Genomic DNA, 23,355 nt, shown 5'->3' on the forward strand with positions numbered 1-23,355 from the left:
TGTGTGCGTGTGTGTGTGCGTGTGTGTGCGTGTGTCTGTGCAGCAGCTAGTTGTGCATTGAGGCTGAGTGTGTGTACCAGAAGTCCCCAGAAGAATAGTAAACTGACAAAACATTGACCAACTGGGGACATTTTGTTGGTCGCCACAAGGTCAAATGCTATTTCTGGGTTAAGGTTAGGGTTAGGGTAGGGTTAGGGGTTAGGGAAAATAGGATTTTGAATGGGACCAAATTGTGTGTCCCCACGAGGTTAGTTATACAAGGCTGTGTGTGTGTGTGTGTGTGTGTGTGTGTGTGTGTGTGTGTGTGTGTGTGTGTGTGTGTGTGTGTGTGTGTGTGTGTGTGTATTCTCTGTCTTTCTCCGTTCCCTACATACAGTTAGACTAGTGCCTGTCTCAGTCTTTGTCTCTAATGGCACCCTATTCCCTATGTTGTGTGACACCCTATTCCCTATGCTGTTTGATACCCTATTCCCTATGCAGTGCACTATACGGGTGTAATTTGATTAGAGTCACTATACGGGGAATAAGGGTGTAATTTGATTAGAGTCACTATAAGGGGAATAAGGGTGTAATTTGATTAGAGTCACTATAAGGGGAATAAGGGTGTAATTTGATTAGAGTCACTATAAGGAGAATAAGGGTGTAATTTGATTAGAGTCACTATACGGGGAATAAGGGTGTAATTTGATTAGAGTCACTATAAGGAGAATAAGGGTGTAATTTGATTACAGTCACTATAAGGGGAATAAGGGTGTAATTTGATTAGAGTCACTATACGGGGAATAAGGGTGTAATTTGATTAGAGTCACTATAAGGGGAATAAGGGTGTAATTTGATTAGAGTCACTATAAGGGGAATAAGGGTGTAATTTGATTAGAGTCACTATACGGGGAATAAGGGTGTAATTTGATTAGAGTCACTATAAGGAGAATAAGGGTGTAATTTGATTAGAGTCACTATAAGGGGAATAAGGGTGTAATTTGATTAGAGTCACTATACGGGGAATAAGGGTGTAATTTGATTAGAGTCACTATACGGGGAATAAGGGTGTAATTTGATTAGAGTCACTATAAGGGGAATAAGGGTGTAATTTGATTAGAGTCACTATACGGGGAATAAGGGTGTAATTTGATTAGAGTCACTATAAGGGGAATAAGGGTGTAATTTGATTAGAGTCACTATACGGGGAATAAGGGTGTAATTTGATTAGAGACACTATAAGGGGAATAAGGGTGTAATTTGATTAGAGTCACTATAAGGGGAATAAGGGTGTAATTTGATTAGAGTCACTATACGGGGAATAAGGGTGTAATTTGATTAGAGTCACTATAAGGGGAATAAGGGTGTAATTTGATTAGAGTCACTATAAGGGGAATAAGGGTGTAATTTGATTAGAGTCACTATACGGGGAATAAGGGTGTAATTTGATTAGAGTCACTATAAGGAGAATAAGGGTGTAATTTGATTAGAGTCACTATAAGGGGAATAAGGGTGTAATTTGATTAGAGTCACTATACGGGGAATAAGGGTGTAATTTGATTAGAGTCACTATACGGGGAATAAGGGTGTAATTTGATTAGAGTCACTATAAGGGGAATAAGGGTGTAATTTGATTAGAGTCACTATACGGGGAATAAGGGTGTAATTTGATTAGAGTCACTATAAGGGGAATAAGGGTGTAATTTGATTAGAGTCACTATAAGGAGAATAAGGGTGTAATTTGATTAGAGTCACTATACGGGGAATAAGGGTGTAATTTGATTAGAGTCACTATAAGGGGAATAAGGGTGTAATTTGATTAGAGTCACTATACGGGGAATAAGGGTGTAATTTGATTAGAGACACTATAAGGGTAATAAGGGTGTAATTTGATTAGAGTCACTATAAGGAGAATAAGGGTGTAATTTGATTAGAGTCACTATAAGGGGAATAAGGGTGTAATTTGATTAGAGTCACTATAAGGAGAATAAGGGTGTAATTTGATTAGAGTCACTATATGGGGAATAAGGGTGTAATTTGATTAAAGTCACTATACGGGGAATAAGGGTGTAATTTGATTAGAGTCACTATACGGGGAATAAGGGTGTAATTTGATTAGAGTCACTATAAGGGGAATAAGGGTGTAATTTGATTAGAGTCACTATAAGGAGAATAAGGGTGTAATTTGATTAGAGTCACTATAAGGAGAATAAGGGTGTAATTTGATTAGAGACACTATAAGGGGAATAAGGGTGTAATTTGATTAGAGTCACTATAAGGGGAATAAGGGTGTAATTTGATTAGAGTCACTATAAGGGGAATAAGGGTGTAATTTGATTAGAGTCACTATAAGGGGAATAAGGGTGTAATTTGATTAGAGTCACTATAAGGGGAATAAGGGTGTAATTTGATTAGAGTCACTATAAGGGGAATAAGGGTGTAATTTGATTAGAGTCACTATAAGGAGAATAAGGGTGTAATTTGATTAGAGTCACTATACGGGGAATAAGGGTGTAATTTGATTAGAGTCACTATAAGGAGAATAAGGGTGTAATTTGATTAGAGTCACTATAAGGGGAATAAGGGTGTAATTTGATTAGAGTCACTATACGGGGAATAAGGGTGTAATTTGATTAGAGTCACTATACGGGGAATAAGGGTGTAATTTGATTAGAGACACTATAAGGGGAATAAGGGTGTAATTTGATTAGAGTCACTATAAGGGGAATAAGGGTGTAATTTGATTAGAGTCACTATAAGGAGAATAAGGGTGTAATTTGATTAGAGTCACTATAAGGGGAATAAGGGTGTAATTTGATTAGAGTCACTATAAGGGGAATAAGGGTGTAATTTGATTAGAGTCACTATAAGGAGAATAAGGGTGTAATTTGATTAGAGACACTATAAGGGGAATAAGGGTGTAATTTGATTAGAGTCACTATAAGGGGAATAAGGGTGTAATTTGATTAGAGTCACTATACGGGGAATAAGGGTGTAATTTGATTAGAGACACTATAAGGGGAATAAGGGTGTAATTTGATTAGAGTCACTATAAGGGGAATAAGGGTGTAATTTGATTAGAGTCACTATACGGGGAATAAGGGTGTAATTTGATTAGAGTCACTATAAGGGGAATAAGGGTGTCATTTGATTAGAGTCACTATAAGGAGAATAAGGGTGTAATTTGATTAGAGTCACTATAAGGGGAATAAGGGTGTAATTTGACCATGAATCAGTCTCTCATTATTGACTCTAACAGGTTTCAGGTCCAAGAGCTCATCTCATGTTAATTCCTGTCTCTAATAAAGGGGTTTTATAGACTCCCGAGTGGCGCAGCGGTCTAAGACACTGCATCTCAGTGCTTGAGGCGTCACTACAGACACCCTGGTTCGATTCCAGGTTGTTTCACAACCGGCAGTAATCGGGAGCGTTGTCCGGGTTTGGCCGGTGTAGGTCGTCATAGTAAATAAGAATTTGTTCTTAACTGACTTGCCTAGTTAAATAAAGGTCAAATAAAAAATAGACTCATAGGGATGTGTTGGTCTCTCTGGCCCCGTGCACAATCAAGTTGTACAACTGATCTACAACACATTCTGATGTGTTGGTCTCTCTGGCCCCGTGCACAATCAAGTTGTACAACTGATCTACAACACATTCTGATGTGTTGGTCTCTCTGGCCCCGTGCACAATCAAGTTGTACAACTGATCTACAACACATTCTGATGTGTTGGTCCCTCTGGCCCCGTGCACAATCAAGTTGTACAACTGATCTACAACACATTCTGATGTGTTGGTCTCTCTGGCCCCGTGCACAATCAAGTTGTACAACTGATCTACAACACATTCTGTTGTGTTGGTCTCTCTGGCCCCGTACACAATCAAGTTGTACAACTGATCTACAACACATTCTGATGTGTTGGTCTCTCTGGCCCCGTGCACAATCAAGTTGTACAACTGATCTACAACACATTCTGATGTGTTGGTCTCTCTGGCCCCGTGCACAATCAAGTTGTACAACTGATCTACAACACATTCTGATGTGTTTGTCTCTCTGGCCCCGTGCACAATCAAGTTGTACAACTGATCTACAACACATTCTGATGTGTTGGTCTCTCTGGCCCCGTGCACAATCAAGTTGTACAACTGATCTACAACACATTCTGATGTGTTGGTCTCTCTGGCCCCGTACACAATCAAGTTGTACAACTGATCTACAACACATTCTGATGTGTTGGTCTCTCTGGCCCCGTGCACAATCAAGTTGTACAACTGATCTACAACACATTCTGATGTGTTGGTCTCTCTGGCCCCGTGCACAATCAAGTTGTACAACTGATCTACAACACATTCTGATGTGTTGGTCTCTCTGGCCCCGTACACAATCAAGTTGTACAACTGATCTACAACACATTCTGATGTGTTGGTCTCTCTGGCCCCGTGCACAATCAAGTTGTACAACTGATCTACAACACATTCTGATGTGTTGGTCTCTCTGGCCCCGTACACAATCAAGTTGTACAACTGATCTACAACACATTCTGATGTGTTGGTCTCTCTGGCCCCGTGCACAATCAAGTTGTACAACTGATCTACAACACATTCTGATGTGTTGGTCTCTCTGGCCCCGTGCACAATCAAGTTGTACAACTGATCTACAACACATTCTGATGTGTTGGTCTCTCTGGCCCCGTGCACAATCAAGTTGTACAACTGATCTACAACACATTCTGATGTGTTGGTCTCTCTGGCCCCGTGCACAATCAAGTTGTACAACTGATCTACAACACATTCTGATGTGTTTGTCTCTCTGGCCCCGTGCACAATCAAGTTGTACAACTGATCTACAACACATTCTGATGTGTTGGTCTCTCTGGCCCCGTGCACAATCAAGTTGTACAACTGATCTACAACACATTGACACCATGCTTATGATACAATTAATATCCCAATCAAAGTGTATTTTTCACGTACATAGTTTTGCAGATGGATAGGGGGTCCCTGAACCTAAATCTGCATCCTTGATACACACGGCCCTGGTGTTTTCTGACTAATGAAGTTGGTTTTCTGACTAATTTGGTTGGATTTGTTCTAGAATATTCCGATTTTGACACATTGTGATTTGGTGTGTAGTAGCTGTGTGTATGCACTGTATCCTGGCAAGAGGGCGTATTGGTTTATTCTGTGTGTGTGTGTGTGTTTGTGTGTGTGCGTGTCTAAAGATGAAGTCGGCTGGGGTGGTGGAAGGAGGACTGTTCACAGAGAGTTACTGCAACATCTGTAATGCCCAACTTATCTCCGAGTCGCAACGCACAGCACACTATGAGGTGAGTCTACGTCACACACGCACGCACACACACACACACACACACACACACACACACACACACACACACACACACACACACACACACACACACACACACACACACACACACACACAGCGACGCACGCACACACACACACACACACACACACACACACACACACACACACACACACACACACACACACACACACACACACAGACACAGACACACACACACAGAGAGGAAGAGGCCTGAGCGAGAGGACGAGGGCAGGGGTATGAGTGTGGGGTAATCAAGAGGGGAGAGTGTGGTGCAGGGATTTACCATGAGAGGGAGAGAGACAGTGCCAGGTAGAAGGATGGATGGATAGATAATGGAGTGCTGCTAGTGGGTGATAACATGCCTGAGTCCAGTCCAGTCATGCTGCTCCACTGCCCCAGTTAGATCTTTCCCCTGGGAGTCAAATACCATCCTCTCCCTGCCTGACTCCCTGCCTGCTCCTCTGTCCATCACACTGCAGGTGTGTGTGTGTGTGTGTGTGTGTGTGTGTGTGTGTGTGTGTGTGTGTGTCCCTAGTGCATCTCAGACTCAGACCCAGGCCCAGCATTACCTGTCAATGTTTTCCCTCTTATCTTTCTCCCTCCCACCCTCTCCTCTTTCTTTCTGTCTTCTCCATGATCACTTTCTACATATTCACTTTCTACATGTTTGTTTCACAATCCACCACTCATTCGTCCCTCCCTCTCTTCTAAATCAAATCAAATCAAATTTAATTTTATATAGCCCTTCGTACATCAGCTGATATTCTCAAAGTGCTGTACAGAAACCCAGCCTAAAACCCCAAACAGCAAGCAAAGCATGTGAAAGAAGCACGGTGGCTAGGAAAAACTCCCTAGGAAAAACTCCCTAGAAAGGCCAAAAACCTAGGAAGAAACCTAGAGAGGAACCAGGCTATGAGGGGTGGCCAGTCCTCTTCTGGCTGTGCAGGGTGGAGATTATAACAGAACATGGTCAAGATGTTAAAATGTTAAAATGTTCATAAATGACCAGCATGGTCAAATAATAATAATCATAGTAGTTGTCGAGGGTGCAACAAGCACGTCCGGTGAACGTTCTCTACCACTCTGTCTCCTCCTCTCTTCTCTACCACTATGTCTCTCCCTCTCTTCTCTACCACTATCAGTCTCTCCCTCTCTTCTCTACCACTATCAGTCTCTCCCTCTCTTCTCTACCACTATCAGTCTCTCCCTCTCTTCTCTACCACTATCAGTCTCTCCCTCTCTTCTCTACCACTATCAGTCTCTCCCTCTCTTCTCTACCACTATCAGTCTCTCCCTCTCTTCTCTACCACTATCAGTCTCTCCCTCTCTTCTCTACCACTATCAGTCTCTCCCTCTCTTCTCTACCACTATCAGTCTCTCCCTCTCTTCTCTACCACTATCAGTCTCTCCCTCTCTTCTCTACCACTATCAGTCTCTCCCTCTCTTCTCTACCACTATCAGTCTCTCCCTCTCTTCTCTACCACTATCAGTCTCTTCCTCTCTTCTCTACCACTATCAGTCTCTCCCTCTCTTCTCTACTACTATCAGTCTCTCCCTCTCTTCTCTACCACTATCAGTCTCTCCCTCTCTTCTCTACCACTATCAGTCTCTCCCTCTCTTCTCTACCACTATCAGTCTCTCCCTCTCTTCTCTACCACTATCAGTCTCTCCCTCTCTTCTCTACCACTATCAGTCTCTCCCTCTCTTCTCTACCACTATCAGTCTCTCCCTCTCTTCTCTACCACTATCAGTCTGTCCCTCTCTTCTCTACCGCTATCAGTCTCTCCCTCTCTTCTCTACCACTATCAGTCTCTCCCTCTCTTCTCTACCACTCTCAGTCTCTCCCTCTCTTCTCTACCACTATCAGTCTCTCCTCTCTTCTCTACCACTATCAGTCTCTCCCTCTCTTCTCTACCACTATCAGTCTCTCCCTCTCTTCTCTACCACTATCAGTCTCTCCCTCTCTTCTCTACCACTATCAGTCTCTCCCTCTCTTCTCTACCACTATCAGTCTCTCCCTCTCTTCTCTACCACTATCAGTCTCTTCCTCTCTTCTCTAGTACTCTGTCTCTCCCTCTCTTCTCTACCACTATCAGTCTCTCCCTCTCTTCTCTACCACTATCAGTCTCTCCCTCTCTTCTCTACCACTATCAGTCTCTCCCTCTCTTCTCTACCACTATCAGTCTCTCCCTCTCTTCTCTACCACTATCAGTCTCTCCCTCTCTTCTCTACCACTATCGTCTCTCCCTCTCTTCTCTACCACTATCAGTCTCTCCCTCTCTTCTCTACCACTATCAGTCTCTCCCTCTCTTCTCTACCACTATCAGTCTCTCCCTCTCTTCTCTACCACTATCAGTCTCTCCCTCTCTTCTCTACCACTATCAGTCTCTCCCTCTCTTCTCTACCACTATCAGTCTCTCCCTCTCTTCTCTACCACTATCAGTCTCTCCCTCTCTTCTCTACCACTATCAGTCTCTCCCTCTCTTCTCTACCACTATCAGTCTCTCCCTCGCTTCTCTACCACTATCAGTCTCTCCCTCTCTTCTCTACCACTATCAGTCTCTCCCTCTCTTCTCTACCACTATCAGTCTCTCCCTCTCTTCTCTACCACTATCAGTCTCTCCCTCTCTTCTCTACCACTATCAGTCTCTCCCTCTCTTCTCTACCACTATCAGTCTCTCCCTCTCTTCTCTACCACGATCAGTCTCTTCCTCTCTTCTCTACCACTATCAGTCTCTCCCTCTCTTCTCTACCACTATCAGTCTCTCCCTCTCTTCTCTACCACTATCAGTCTCTTCCTCTCTTCTCTACCACTATCAGTCTCTCCCTCTCTTCTCTACCACTATCAGTCTCTCCCTCTCTTCTCTACTACTATCAGTCTCTCCCTCTCTTCTCTACCACTATCAGTCTCTCCCTCTCTTCTCTACCACTATCAGTCTCTCCCTCTCTTCTCTACCACTATCAGTCTCTTCCTCTCTTCTCTACCACTATCAGTCTCTCCCTCTCTTCTCTACCACTATCAGTCTCTCCCTCTCTTCTCTACCACTATCAGTCTCTCCCTCTCTTCTCTACCACTATCAGTCTCTCCCTCTCTTCTCTACCACTATCAGTCTCTCCCTCTCTTCTCTACCACTATCAGTCTCTCCCTCTCTTCTCTACCACTATCAGTCTCTTCCTCTCTTCTCTACCACTATCAGTCTCTCCCTCTCTTCTCTACCACTATCAGTCTCTCCCTCTCTTCTCTACCACTATCAGTCTCTTCCTCTCTTCTCTACCACTATCAGTCTCTCCCTCTCTTCTCTACCACTATCAGTCTCTCCCTCTCTTCTCTACCACTATCAGTCTCTTCCTCTCTTCTCTACCACTATCAGTCTCTCCCTCTCTTCTCTACCACTATCAGTCTCTCCCTCTCTTCTTTACCACTATCAGTCTCTTCCTCTCTTCTCTACCACTATCAGTCTCTCCCTCTCTTCTCTATCACTATCAGTCTCTCCCTCTCTTCTCTACCACTATCAGTCTCTTCCTCTCTTCTCTACCACTATCAGTCTCTCCCTCTCTTCTCTACCACTATCAGTCTCTCCCTCTCTTCTCTACCACTATCAGTCTCTCCCTCTCTTCTCTACCACTATCAGTCTCTCCCTCTCTTCTCTACCACTATCAGTCTCTCCCTCTCTTCTCTACCACTATCAGTCTCTCCCTCTCCCTCTCTTCTCTACCACTATCAGTCTCTTCCTCTCTTCTCTACCACTATCAGTCTCTCCCTCTCTTCTCTACCACTATCAGTCTCTTCCTCTCTTCTCTACCACTATCAGTCTCTCCCTCTCTTCTCTACCACTATCAGTCTCTCCCTCTCTTCTCTACCACTATCAGTCTCTTCCTCTCTTCTCTACCACTATCAGTCTCTCCCTCTCTTCTCTACCACTATCAGTCTCTCCCTCTCTTCTCTACCACTATCAGTCTCTTCCTCTCTTCTCTACCACTATCAGTCTCTCCCTCTCTTCTTTACCACTATCAGTCTCTTCCTCTCTTCTCTACCACTATCAGTCTCTCCCTCTCTTCTCTACCACTATCAGTCTCTCCCTCTCTTCTCTACCACTATCAGTCTCTTCCTCTCTTCTCTACCACTATCAGTCTCTCCCTCTCTTCTCTACCACTATCAGTCTCTCCCTCTCTTCTCTACCACTATCAGTCTCTTCCCTCTCTTCTCTACCACTATCAGTCTCTCCCTCTCTTCTCTACCACTATCAGTCTCTCCCTCTCTTCTCTACCACTATCAGTCTCTCCCTCTCTTCTCTACCACTATCAGTCTCTCCCTCTCTTCTCTACCACTATCAGTCTCTCCCTCTCTTCTCTACCACTATCAGTCTCTCCCTCTCTTCTCTACCACTATCAGTCTCTCCCTCTCTTCTCTACCACTATCAGTCTCTCCCTCTCTTCTCTACCACTATCAGTCTCTCCCTCTCTTCTCTACCACTATCAGTCTCTTCCTCTCTTCTCTACCACTATCAGTCTCTCCCTCTCTTCTCTACCACTATCAGTCTCTCCCTCTCTTCTCTACCACTATCAGTCTCTTCCTCTCTTCTCTACCACTATCAGTCTCTCCCTCTCTTCTCTACCACTATCAGTCTCTCCCTGTCTTCTCTACCACTATCAGTCTCTTCCTCTCTTCTCTACCACTATCAGTCTCTCCCTCTCTTCTCTACCACTATCAGTCTCTTCCTCTCTTCTCTACCACTATCAGTCTCTCCCTCTCTTCTCTACCACTATCAGTCTCTCCCTCTCTTCTCTACCACTATCAGTCTCTTCCTCTCTTCTCTACCACTATCAGTCTCTCCCTCTCTTCTCTACCACTATCAGTCTCTCCCTCTCTTCTCTACCACTATCAGTCTCTCCCTCTCTTCTCTACCACTATCAGTCTCTCCCTCTCTTCTCTACCACTATCAGTCTCTCCCTCTCTTCTTCTCTACCACTATCAGTCTCTTCCTCTCTTCTCTACCACTATCAGTCTCTCCCTCTCTTCTCTACCACTATCAGTCTCTCCCTCTCTTCTCTACCACTATCAGTCTCTCCCTCTCTTCTCTACCACTATCAGTCTCTCCCTCTCTTCTCTACCACTATCAGTCTCTCCCTCTCTTCTCTACCACTATCAGTCTCTCCCTCTCTTCTCTACCACTATCAGTCTCTCCCTCTCTTCTCTACCACTCTGTCTCTCCCTCTCTTCTCTACCACTATCAGTCTCTCCCTCTCTTCTCTACCACTATCAGTCTCTCCCTCTCTTCTCTACCACTATCAGTCTCTCCCTCTCTTCTCTACCACTATCAGTCTCTCCCTCTCTTCTCTACCACTATCAGTCTCTCCCTCTCTTCTCTACCACTATCAGTCTCTCCCTCTCTTCTCTACCACTATCAGTCTCTCCCTCTCTTCTCTACCACTATCAGTCTCTTCCTCTCTTCTCTACCACTATCAGTCTCTCCCTCTCTTCTCTACCACTATCAGTCTCTTCCTCTCTTCTCTACCACTATCAGTCTCTCCCTCTCTTCTCTACCACTATCAGTCTCTCCCTCTCTTCTCTACCACTATCAGTCTCTTCCTCTCTTCTCTACCACTCTCAGTCTCTTCCTCTCTTCTCTACCACTATCAGTCTCTCCCTCTCTTCTCTACCACTATCAGTCTCTCCCTCTCTTCTCTACCACTATCAGTCTCTCCCTCTCTTCTCTACCACTATCAGTCTCTCCCTCTCTTCTCTACCACTATCAGTCTCTTCCTCTCTTCTCTACCACTATCAGTCTCTCCCTCTCTTCTCTACCACTATCAGTCTCTTCCTCTCTTCTCTACCACTCTCGTCTCTTCCTCTCTTCTCTACCACTATCAGTCTCTCCCTCTCTTCTCTACCACTATCAGTCTCTCCCTCTCTTCTCTACCACTATCAGTCTCTCCCTCTCTTCTCTACCACTATCAGTCTCTCCCTCTCTTCTCTACCACTATCAGTCTCTCCCTCTCTTCTCTACCACTCTGTCTCTTCCTCTCTTCTCTACCACTATCAGTCTCTCCCTCTCTTCTCTACCACTATCAGTCTCTCCCTCTCTTCTCTACCACTATCAGTCTCTCCCTCTCTTCTCTACCACTATCAGTCTCTTCCTCTCTTCTCTACCACTATCAGTCTCTCCCTCTCTTCTCTACCACTATCAGTCTCTTCCTCTCTTCTTTACCACTATCAGTCTCTTCCTCTCTTCTCTACCACTATCAGTCTCTCCCTCTCTTCTCTACCACTATCAGTCTCTCCCTCTCTTCTCTACCACTATCAGTCTCTCCCTCTCTACCACTATCAGTCTCTTCCTCTCTTCTCTACCACTATCAGTCTCTCCCTCTCTTCTCTACCACTCTGTCTCTCCCTCTCTTCTCTACCACTCTGTCTCTTCCTCTCTTCTCTTCCACTATCAGTCTCTCCCTCTCTTCTCTACCACTCTGTCTCTCCCTCTCTTCTCTACCACTCTGTCTCTTCCTCTCTTCTCTACCACTATCAGTCTCTCCCTCTCTTCTCTACCACTATCAGTCTCTTCCTCTCTTCTCTACCATTATCAGTCTCTTCCTCTCTTCTCTATCACTATCAGTCTCTCCCTCTCTTCTCTACCACTATCAGTCTCTCCCTCTCTTCTCTACCACTATCAGTCTCTCCCTCTCTTCTTTACCACTATCAGTCTCTTCCTCTCTTCTCTACCACTATCAGTCTCTCCCTCTCTTCTCTACCACTATCAGTCTCTCCCTCTCTTCTCTACCACTATCAGTCTCTCCCTCTCTTCTCTACCACTATCAGTCTCTTCCTCTCTTCTCTACCACTATCAGTCTCTCCCTCTCTTCTCTACCACTATCAGTCTCTCCCTCTCTTCTCTACCACTCTGTCTCTTCCTCTCTTCTCTTCCACTATCAGTCTCTTCCTCTCTTCTCTACCAGTATCAGTCTCTCCCTCTCTTCTCTACCACTATCAGTCTCTCCCTCTCTTCTCTACCATTATCAGTCTCTTCCTCTCTTCTCTATCACTATCAGTCTCTCCCTCTCTTCTCTACCACTATCAGTCTCTCCCTCTCTTCTCTACCACTATCAGTCTCTCCCTCTCTTCTCTACTACTATCAGTCTCTCCCTCTCTTCTCTACCACTATCAGTCTCTCCCTCTCTTCTCTACCACTATCAGTCTCTTCCTCTCTTCTCTACCACTATCAGTCTCTCCCTCTTCCTCTCTTATCTACCACTATCAGTCTCTCCCTCTCTTCTCTACCACTATCAGTCTCTCCCTCTCTTCTCTACCACTATCAGTCTCTTCCTCTCTTCTCTACCACTATCAGTCTCTCCCTCTTCCTCTCTTATCTACCACTATCAGTCTCTCCCTCTCTTCTCTACTACTATCAGTCTCTCCCTCTCTTCTCTACCACTATCAGTCTCTTCCTCTCTTCTCTACCACTATCAGTCTCTCCCTCTCTTCTCTACCACTATCAGTCTCTCCCTCTCTTCTCTACCACTATCAGTCTCTTCCTCTCTTCTCTACCACTATCAGTCTCTCCCTCTCTTCTCTACCACTATCAGTCTCTTCCTCTCTTCTCTACCACTCTGTCTCTTCCTCTCTTCTCTACCACTATCAGTCTCTCCCTCTCTTCTCTACCACTATCAGTCTCTTCCTCTCTTCTCTACCACTATCAGTTTCTCCCTCTCTTCTCTACCACTATCAGTCTCTCCCTCTCTTCTCTACCACTATCAGTCTCTTCCTCTCTTCTCTACCACTATCAGTCTCTCCCTCTCTTCTCTACCACTATCAGTCTCTCCCTGTCTTCTCTACCACTATCAGTCTCTTCCTCTCTTCTCTACCACTATCAGTCTCTCCCTCTCTTCTCTACCACTATCAGTCTCTTCCTCTCTTCTCTACCACTATCAGTCTCTCCCTCTCTTTTCTATCACTATCAGTCTCTCCCTCTCTTCTCTACCACTATCAGTCTCTTCCTCTCTTCTCTACCACTATCAGTCTCTCCCTCTCTTCTCTACCACTATCAGTCTCTCCCTCTCTTCTCTACCACTATCAGTCTCTCCCTCTCTTCTCTACCACTATCAGTCTCTCCCTCTCTTCTCTACCACTATCAGTCTCTCCCTCTCCCTCTCTTCTCTACCACTATCAGTCTCTTCCTCTCTTCTCTACCACTATCAGTCTCTCCCTCTCTTCTCTACCACTATCAGTCTCTCCCTCTCTTCTCTACCACTATCAGTCTCTCCCTCTCTTCTCTACCACTATCAGTCTCTCCCTCTCTTCTCTACCACTATCAGTCTCTTCCTCTCTTCTCTACCACTATCAGTCTCTCCCTCTCTTCTCTACCACTATCAGTCTCTCCCTCTCTTCTCTACCACTCTGTCTCTCCCTCTCTTCTCTACCACTATCAGTCTCTCCCTCTCTTCTCTACCACTATCAGTCTCTCCCTCTCTTCTCTACCACTATCAGTCTCTCCCTCTCTTCTCTACCACTATCAGTCTCTCCCTCTCTTCTCTACCACTATCAGTCTCTCCCTCTCTTCTCTACCACTATCAGTCTCTCCCTCTCTTCTCTACCACTATCAGTCTCTCCCTCTCTTCTCTACCACTATCAGTCTCTTCCTCTCTTCTCTACCACTATCAGTCTCTCCCTCTCTTCTCTACCACTATCAGTCTCTTCCTCTCTTCTCTACCACTATCAGTCTCTCCCTCTCTTCTCTACCACTATCAGTCTCTCCCTCTCTTCTCTACCACTATCAGTCTCTTCCTCTCTTCTCTACCACTCTGTCTCTTCCTCTCTTCTCTACCACTATCAGTCTCTCCCTCTCTTCTCTACCACTATCAGTCTCTTCCTCTCTTCTCTACCACTATCAGTCTCTCCCTCTCTTCTCTACCACTATCAGTCTCTCCCTCTCTTCTCTACCACTATCAGTCTCTTCCTCTCTTCTCTACCACTATCAGTCTCTCCCTCTCTTCTCTACCACTATCAGTCTCTTCCTCTCTTCTCTACCACTCTGTCTCTTCCTCTCTTCTCTACCACTATCAGTCTCTCCCTCTCTTCTCTACCACTATCAGTCTCTCCCTCTCTTCTCTACCACTATCAGTCTCTCCCTCTCTTCTCTACCACTATCAGTCTCTCCCTCTCTTCTCTACCACTATCAGTCTCTCCCTCTCTTCTCTACCACTCTGTCTCTTCCTCTCTTCTCTACCACTATCAGTCTCTCCCTCTCTTCTCTACCACTATCAGTCTCTCCCTCTCTTCTCTACCACTATCAGTCTCTCCCTCTCTTCTCTACCACTATCAGTCTCTTCCTCTCTTCTCTACCGCTATCAGTCTCTCCCTCTCTTCTCTACCACTATCAGTCTCTTCCTCTCTTCTTTACCACTATCAGTCTCTTCCTCTCTTCTCTACCACTATCAGTCTCTCCCTCTCTTCTCTACCACTATCAGTCTCTCCCTCTCTTCTCTACCACTATCAGTCTCTCCCTCTCTACCACTATCAGTCTCTTCCTCTCTTCTCTACCACTATCAGTCTCTCCCTCTCTTCTCTACCACTCTGTCTCTCCCTCTCTTCTCTACCACTATCAGTCTCTTCCTCTCTTCTCTTCCACTATCAGTCTCTCCCTCTCTTCTCTACCACTCTGTCTCTCCCTCTCTTCTCTACCACTCTGTCTCTTCCTCTCTTCTCTACCACTATCAGTCTCTCCCTCTCTTCTCTACCACTATCAGTCTCTTCCTCTCTTCTCTACCATTATCAGTCTCTTCCTCTCTTCTCTATCACTATCAGTCTCTCCCTCTCTTCTCTACCACTATCAGTCTCTCCCTCTCTTCTCTACCACTATCAGTCTCTCCCTCTCTTCTTTACCACTATCAGTCTCTTCCTCTCTTCTCTACCACTATCAGTCTCTCCCTCTCTTCTCTACCACTATCAGTCTCTCCCTCTCTTCTCTACCACTATCAGTCTCTCCCTCTCTTCTCTACCACTATCAGTCTCTTCCTCTCTTCTCTACCACTATCAGTCTCTCCCTCTCTTCTCTACCACTCTGTCTCTCCCTCTCTTCTCTACCACTCTGTCTCTTCCTCTCTTCTCTTCCACTATCAGTCTCTTCCTCTCTTCTCTACCAGTATCAGTCTCTCCCTCTCTTCTCTACCACTATCAGTCTCTCCCTCTCTTCTCTACCACTATCAGTCTCTTCCTCTCTTCTCTATCACTATCAGTCTCTCCCTCTCTTCTCTACCACTATCAGTCTCTCCCTCTCTTCTCTACCACTATCAGTCTCTCCCTCTCTTCTCTACCACTATCAGTCTCTCCCTCTCTTCTCTACCACTATCAGTCTCTCCCTCTCTTCTCTACCACTATCAGTCTCTTCCTCTCTTCTCTACCACTATCAGTCTCTCCCTCTTCTCTCTTATCTACCACTATCAGTCTCTCCCTCTCTTCTCTACCACTATCAGTCTCTCCCTCTCTTCTCTACCACTATCAGTCTCTCCCTCTCTTCTCTACCACTATCAGTCTCTCCCTCTTCCTCTCTTCTCTACCACTATCAGTCTCTCCCTCTCTTCTCTACCACTATCAGTCTCTCCCTCTCTTCTCTACCACTATCAGTCTCTTCCTCTCTTCTCTACCACTATCAGTCTCTCCCTCTCTTCTCTACCACTATCAGTCTCTCCCTCTCTTCTCTACCACTATCAGTCTCTACCTCTCTTCTCTACCACTATCAGTCTCTCCCTCTCTTCTCTACCACTATCAGTCTCTTCCTCTCTTCTCTACCACTCTCAGTCTCTCCCTCTCTTCTCTACCACTATCAGTCTCTCCCTCTCTTCTCTACCACTATCAGTCTCTTCCTCTCTTCTCTACCACTATCAGTCTCTCCCTCTCTTCTCTACCACTATCAGTCTCTCCCTCTCTTCTCTACCACTATCAGTCTCTTCCTCTCTTCTCTACCACTATCAGTCTCTCCCTCTCTTCTCTACCACTATCAGTCTCTCCCTCTCTTCTCTACCACTATCAGTCTCTCCCTCTCTTCTCTACCACTATCAGTCTCTCCCTCTCTTCTCTACCACTATCAGTCTCTCCCTCTCTTCTCTACCACTATCAGTCTCTCCCTCTCTTCTCTACCACTATCAGTCTCTCCCTCTCTTCTCTACCACTATCAGTCTCTTCCTCTCTTCTCTACCACTATCAGTCTCTCCCTCTCTTCTCTACCACTATCAGTCTCTCCCTCTCTTCTCTACCACTATCAGTCTCTCCCTCTCTTCTCTACCACTATCAGTCTCTCCCTCTCTTCTCTACCACTATCAGTCTCTCCCTCCTCTCTTCTCTACCACTATCAGTCTCTCCCTCTCTTCTCTACCACTATCAGTCTCTCCCTCTCTTCTCTACCACTATCAGTCTCTCCCTCTCTTCTCTACCACTATCAGTCTCTCCCTCTCTTCTCTACCACTATCAGTCTCTCCCTCTCTTCTCTACCACTATCAGTCTCTCCCTCTCTTCTCTACCACTATCAGTCTCTCCCTCTCTTCTCTACCACTATCAGTCTCTCCCTCTCTTCTCTACCACTATCAGTCTCTCCCTCTCTTCTCTACCACTATCAGTCTCTCCCTCTCTTCTCTACCACTATCAGTCTCTCCCTCTCTTCTCTACCACTATCAGTCTCTCCCTCTCTTCTCTACCACTATCAGTCTCTCCCTCTCTTCTCTACCACTATCAGTCTCTCCCTCTCTTCTCTACCACTATCAGTCTCTCCCTCTCTTCTCTACCACTATCAGTCTCTCCCTCTCTTCTCTACCACTATCAGTCTCTCCCTCTCTTCTCTACCACTATCAGTCTCTTCCTCTCTTCTCTACCACTATCAGTCTCTTCCTCTCTTCTCTACCACTATCAGTCTCTCCCTCTCTTCTCTACCACTATCAGTCTCTTCCTCTCTTCTCTACCACTATCAGTCTCTCCCTCTCTTCTCTACCACTATCAGTCTCTCCCTCTCTTCTCTACCACTATCAGTCTCTCCCTCTCTTCTCTACCACTATCAGTCTCTCCCTCTCTTCTCTACCACTATCAGTCTCTCCCTCTCTTCTCTACCACTATCAGTCTCTTCCTCTCTTCTCTACCACTATCAGTCTCTCCCTCTCTTCTCTACCACTATCAGTCTCTTCCTCTCTTCTCTACCACTATCAGTCTCTCCCTCTCTTCTCTACCACTATCAGTCTCTCCCTCTCTTCTCTACCACTATCAGTCTCTTCCTCTCTTCTCTACCACTATCAGTCTCTCCCTCTCTTCTCTACCACTATCAGTCTCTTCCTCTCTTCTCTACCACTCTCAGTCTCTCCCTCTCTTCTCTACCACTATCAGTCTCTCCCTCTCTTCTCTACCACTATCAGTCTCTCCCTCTCTTCTCTACCACTATCAGTCTCTCCCTCTCTTCTCTACCACTATCAGTCTCTCCCTCTCTTCTCTACCACTATCAGTCTCTCCCTCTCTTCTCTACCACTATCAGTCTCTCCCTCTCTTCTCTACCACTATCAGTCTCTCCCTCTCTTCTCTACCACTATCAGTCTCTCCCTCTCTTCTCTACCGCTATCAGTCTCTCCCTCTCTTCATCTACCACTATCAGTCTCTCCCTCTCTTCTCTACCACTATCAGTCTCTCCCTCTCTTCTCTACCACTATCAGTCTCTCCTCTCTTCTTCTACCGCTATCAGTCTCTCCCTCTCTTCTCTACCACTATCAGTCTCTCCCTCTCTTCTCTACCACTATCAGTCTCTCCCTCTCTTCTCTACCACTATCAGTCTCTCCCTCTCTTCTCTACCACTATCAGTCTCTCCCTCTCTTCTCTACCACTATCAGTCTCTCCCTCTCTTCATCTACCACTATCAGTCTCTCCCTCTCTTCTCTACCACTATCAGTCTCTCCCTCTCTTCTCTACCACTATCAGTCTCTCCCTCTCTTCTCTACCACTATCAGTCTCTCCCTCTCTTCTCTACCACTATCAGTCTCTCCCTCTCTTCTCTACCACTATCAGTCTCTCCCTCTCTTCTCTACCACTATCAGTCTCTCCCTCTCTTCTCTACCACTATCAGTCTCTCCCTCTCTTCTCTACCACTATCAGTCTCTCCCTCTCTTCTCTACCACTATCAGTCTCTCCCTCTCTTCTCTACCACTATCAGTCTCTCCCTCTCTTCTCTACCACTATCAGTCTCTCCCTCTCTTCTCTACCACTATCAGTCTCTCCCTCTCTTCTCTACCACTATCAGTCTCTCCCTCTCTTCTCTACCACTATCAGTCTCTCCCTCTCTTCTCTACCACTATCAGTCTCTCCCTCTCTTCTCTACCACTATCAGTCTCTCCCTCTCTTCTCTACCACTATCAGTCTCTCCCTCTCTTCTCTACCACTATCAGTCTCTCCCTCTCTTCTCTACCACTATCAGTCTCTCCCTCTCTTCTCTACCACTATCAGTCTCTCCCTCTCTTCTCTACCACTATCAGTCTCTCCCTCTCTTCTCTACCACTATCAGTCTCTCCCTCTCTTCTCTACCACTATCAGTCTCTCCCTCTCTTCTCTACCACTATCAGTCTCTCCCTCTCTTCTCTACCACTATCAGTCTCTTCCTCTCTTCTCTACCACTATCAGTCTCTCCCTCTCTTCTCTACCACTATCAGTCTCTCCCTCTCTTCTCTACCACTATCAGTCTCTCCCTCTCTTCTCTACCACTATCAGTCTCTCCCTCTCTTCTCTACCACTATCAGTCTCTCCCTCTCTTCTCTACCACTATCAGTCTCTCCCTCTCTTCTCTACCACTATCAGTCTCTCCCTCTCTTCTCTACCACTATCAGTCTCTCCCTCTCTTCTCTACCACTATCAGTCTCTTCCTCTCTTCTCTACCACTATCAGTCTCTCCCTCTCTTCTCTACCACTATCAGTCTCTCCCTCTCTTCTCTACCACTATCAGTCTCTCCCTCTCTTCTCTACCACTATCAGTCTCTCCCTCTCTTCTCTACCACTATCAGTCTCTCCCTCTCTTCTCTACCACTATCAGTCTCTCCCTCTCTTCTCTACCACTATCAGTCTCTCCCTCTCTTCTCTACCACTATCAGTCTCTCCCCTCCTCTCTTCTCTACCACTATCAGTCTCTCCCTCTCTTCTCTACCACTATCAGTCTCTCCCTCTCTTCTCTACCACTATCAGTCTCTCCCTCTCTTCTCTACCACTATCAGTCTCTCCCTCTCTTCTCTACCACTATCAGTCTCTCCCTCTCTTCTCTACCACTATCAGTCTCTCCCTCTCTTCTCTACCACTATCAGTCTCTCCCTCTCTTCTCTACCACTATCAGTCTCTCCCTCTCTTCTCTACCACTATCAGTCTCTCCCTCTCTTCTCTACCACTATCAGTCTCTCCCTCTCTTCTCTACCACTATCAGTCTCTCCCTCTCTTCTCTACCACTATCAGTCTCTCCCTCTCTTCTCTACCACTATCAGTCTCTCCCTCTCTTCTCTACCACTATCAGTCTCTCCCTCTCTTCTCTACCACTATCAGTCTCTCCCTCTCTTCTCTACCACTATCAGTCTCTCCCTCTCTTCTCTACCACTATCAGTCTCTCCCTCTCTTCTCTACCACTATCAGTCTCTCCCTCTCTTCTCTACCACTATCAGTCTCTCCCTCTCTTCTCTACCACTATCAGTCTCTCCCTCTCTTCTCTACCACTATCAGTCTCTCCCTCTCTTCTCTACCACTATCAGTCTCTCCCTCTCTTCTCTACCACTATCAGTCTCTCCCTCTCTTCTCTACCACTATCAGTCTCTCCCTCTCTTCTCTACCACTATCAGTCTCTCCCTCTCTTCTCTACCACTATCAGTCTCTCCCTCTCTTCTCTACCACTATCAGTCTCTCCCTCTCTTCTCTACCACTATCAGTCTCTCCCTCTCTTCTCTACCACTATCAGTCTCTCCCTCTCTTCTCTACCACTATCAGTCTCTCCCTCTCTTCTCTACCACTATCAGTCTCTCCCTCTCTTCTCTACCACTATCAGTCTCTCCCTCTCTTCTCTACCACTATCAGTCTCTCCCTCTCTTCATCTACCACTATCAGTCTCTCCCTCTCTTCTCTACCACTATCAGTCTCTCCCTCTCTTCTCTACCACTATCAGTCTCTCCCTCTCTTCTCTACCACTATCAGTCTCTCCCTCTCCTCTCTTCTCTACCACTATCAGTCTCTCCCTCTCTTCTCTACCACTATCAGTCTCTCCCTCTCTTCTCTACCACTATCAGTCTCTCCCTCTCTTCTCTACCACTATCAGTCTCTCCCTCTCTTCTCTACCACTATCAGTCTCTCCCTCTCTTCTCTACCACTATCAGTCTCTCCCTCTCTTCTCTACCACTATCAGTCTCTCACTCTCTTCTCTACCACTATCAGTCTCTCCCTCTCTTCTCTACCACTATCAGTCTCTCCCTCTCTTCTCTACCACTATCAGTCTCTCCCTCTCTTCTCTACCACTATCAGTCTCTCCCTCTCTTCTCTACCACTATCAGTCTCTCCCTCTCTTCTCTACCACTATCAGTCTCTCCCTCTCTTCTCTACCACTATCAGTCTCTCCCTCTCTTCTCTACCACTATCAGTCTCTCCCTCTCTTCTCTACCACTATCAGTCTCTCCCTCTCTTCTCTACCACTATCAGTCTCTCCCTCTCTTCTCTACCACTATCAGTCTCTCCCTCTCTTCTCTACCACTATCAGTCTCTCCCTCTCTTCTCTACCACTATCAGTCTCTCCCTCTCTTCTCTACCACTATCAGTCTCTCCCTCTCTTCTCTACCACTATCAGTCTCTCCCTCTCTTCTCTACCACTATCAGTCTCTCCCTCTCTTCTCTACCACTATCAGTCTCTCCCTCTCTTCTCTACCACTATCAGTCTCTTCCTCTCTTCTCTACCACTATCAGTCTCTCCCTCTCTTCTCTACCACTATCAGTCTCTTCCTCTCTTCTCTACCACTCTGTCTCTTCCTCTCTTCTCTACCACTATCAGTCTCTCCCTCTCTTCTCTACCACTATCAGTCTCTCCCTCTCTTCTCTACCACTATCAGTCTCTCCCTCTCTTCTCTACCACTATCAGTCTCTCCCTCTCTTCTCTACCACTATCAGTCTCTCCCTCTCTTCTCTACCACTATCAGTCTCTCCCTCTCTTCTCTACCACTATCAGTCTCTCCCTCTCTTCTCTACCACTATCAGTCTCTCCCTCTCTTCTCTACCACTATCAGTCTCTCCCTCTCTTCTCTACCACTATCAGTCTCTCCCTCTCTTCTCTACCACTATCAGTCTCTCCCTCTCTTCTCTACCACTATCAGTCTCTCCCTCTCTTCTCTACCACTATCAGTCTCTCCCTCTCTTCTCTACCACTATCAGTCTCTCCCTCTCTTCTCTACCACTATCAGTCTCTCCCTCTCTTCTCTACCACTATCAGTCTCTCCCTCTCTTCTCTACCACTATCAGTCTCTCCCTCTCTTCTCTACCACTATCAGTCTCTCCCTCTCTTCTCTACCACTATCAGTCTCTCCCTCTCTTCTCTACCACTATCAGTCTCTCCCTCTCTTCTCTACCACTATCAGTCTCTCCCTCTCTTCTCTACCACTATCAGTCTCTCCCTCTCTTCTCTACCACTATCAGTCTCTCCCTCTCTTCTCTACCACTATCAGTCTCTCCCTCTCTTCTCTACCACTATCAGTCTCTCCTCCTCTCTTCTCTACCACTATCAGTCTCTCCCTCTCTTCTCTACCACTATCAGTCTCTCCCTCTCTTCTCTACCACTATCAGTCTCTCCCTCTCTTCTCTACCACTATCAGTCTCTCCCTCTCTTCTCTACCACTATCAGTCTCTCCCTCTCTTCTCTACCACTATCAGTCTCTCCCCTCTCTTCTCTACCACTATCAGTCTCTCCCTCTCTTCTCTACCACTATCAGTCTCTCCCTCTCTTCTCTACCACTATCAGTCTCTCCCTCTCTTCTCTACCACTATCAGTCTCTTCCTCTCTTCTCTACCACTATCAGTCTCTCCCTCTCTTCTCTACCACTATCAGTCTCTCCCTCTCTTCTCTACCACTATCAGTCTCTCCCTCTCTTCTCTACCACTATCAGTCTCTCCCTCTCTTCTCTACCACTATCAGTCTCTCCCTCTCTTCTCTACCACTCTCAGTCTCTTCCTCTCTTCTCTACCACTATCAGTCTCTCCCTCTCTTCTCTACCACTATCAGTCTCTCCCTCTCTTCTCTACCACTATCAGTCTCTTCCTCTCTTCTCTACCACTATCAGTCTCTCCCTCTCTTCTCTACCACTATCAGTCTCTCCCTCTCTTCTCTACCACTATCAGTCTCTCCCTCTCTTCTCTACCACTATCAGTCTCTCCCTCTCTTCTCTACCACTATCAGTCTCTCCCTCTCTTCTCTACCACTATCAGTCTCTCCCTCTCTTCTCTACCACTATCAGTCTCTCCCTCTCTTCTCTACCACTATCAGTCTCTCCCTCTCTTCTCTACCACTATCAGTCTCTCCCTCTCTTCTCTACCACTATCAGTCTCTCCCTCTCTTCTCTACCACTATCAGTCTCTCCCTCTCTTCTCTACCACTATCAGTCTCTCCCTCTCTTCTCTACCACTATCAGTCTCTCCCTCTCTTCTCTACCACTATCAGTCTCTCCCTCTCTTCTCTACCACTATCAGTCTCTCCCTCTCTTCTCTACCACTACCAGTCTCTCCCTCTCTTCTCTACCACTATCAGTCTCTCCCTCTCTTCTCTACCACTATCAGTCTCTCCCTCTCTTCTCTACCACTATCAGTCTCTCCCTCTCTTCTCTACCACTATCAGTCTCTCCCTCTCTTCTCTACCACTATCAGTCTCTCCCTCTCTTCTCTACCACTATCAGTCTCTTCCTCTCTTCTCTACCGCTATCAGTCTCTCCCTCTCTTCATCTACCGCTATCAGTCTCTCCCTCTCTTCTCTACCACTATCAGTCTCTCCCTCTCTTCTCTACCACTATCAGTC

The 23,355-nt window shown here is 46.1% G+C and overlaps 1 protein-coding gene across 1 annotated transcript in view; it reads left to right on the top strand.

Annotated features, from left to right (window-relative positions):
- LOC106589753 (zinc finger matrin-type protein 4) overlaps nt 1-23,355 on the top strand; it is a 145,563-nt gene that overhangs the window by 31,313 nt on the left and 90,895 nt on the right. The window contains exon 2 of the mRNA XM_045710423.1: nt 5,199-5,303. Coding sequence (XP_045566379.1) covers nt 5,199-5,303 — 105 coding nt within the window. The remainder of the gene's footprint in view (nt 1-5,198; nt 5,304-23,355) is intronic.

The sequence above is a fragment of the Salmo salar genome, chromosome ssa28 (genome assembly GCF_905237065.1).
Source record: "Salmo salar chromosome ssa28, Ssal_v3.1, whole genome shotgun sequence".
Taxonomy (NCBI): Eukaryota; Metazoa; Chordata; class Actinopteri; order Salmoniformes; family Salmonidae; genus Salmo; species Salmo salar.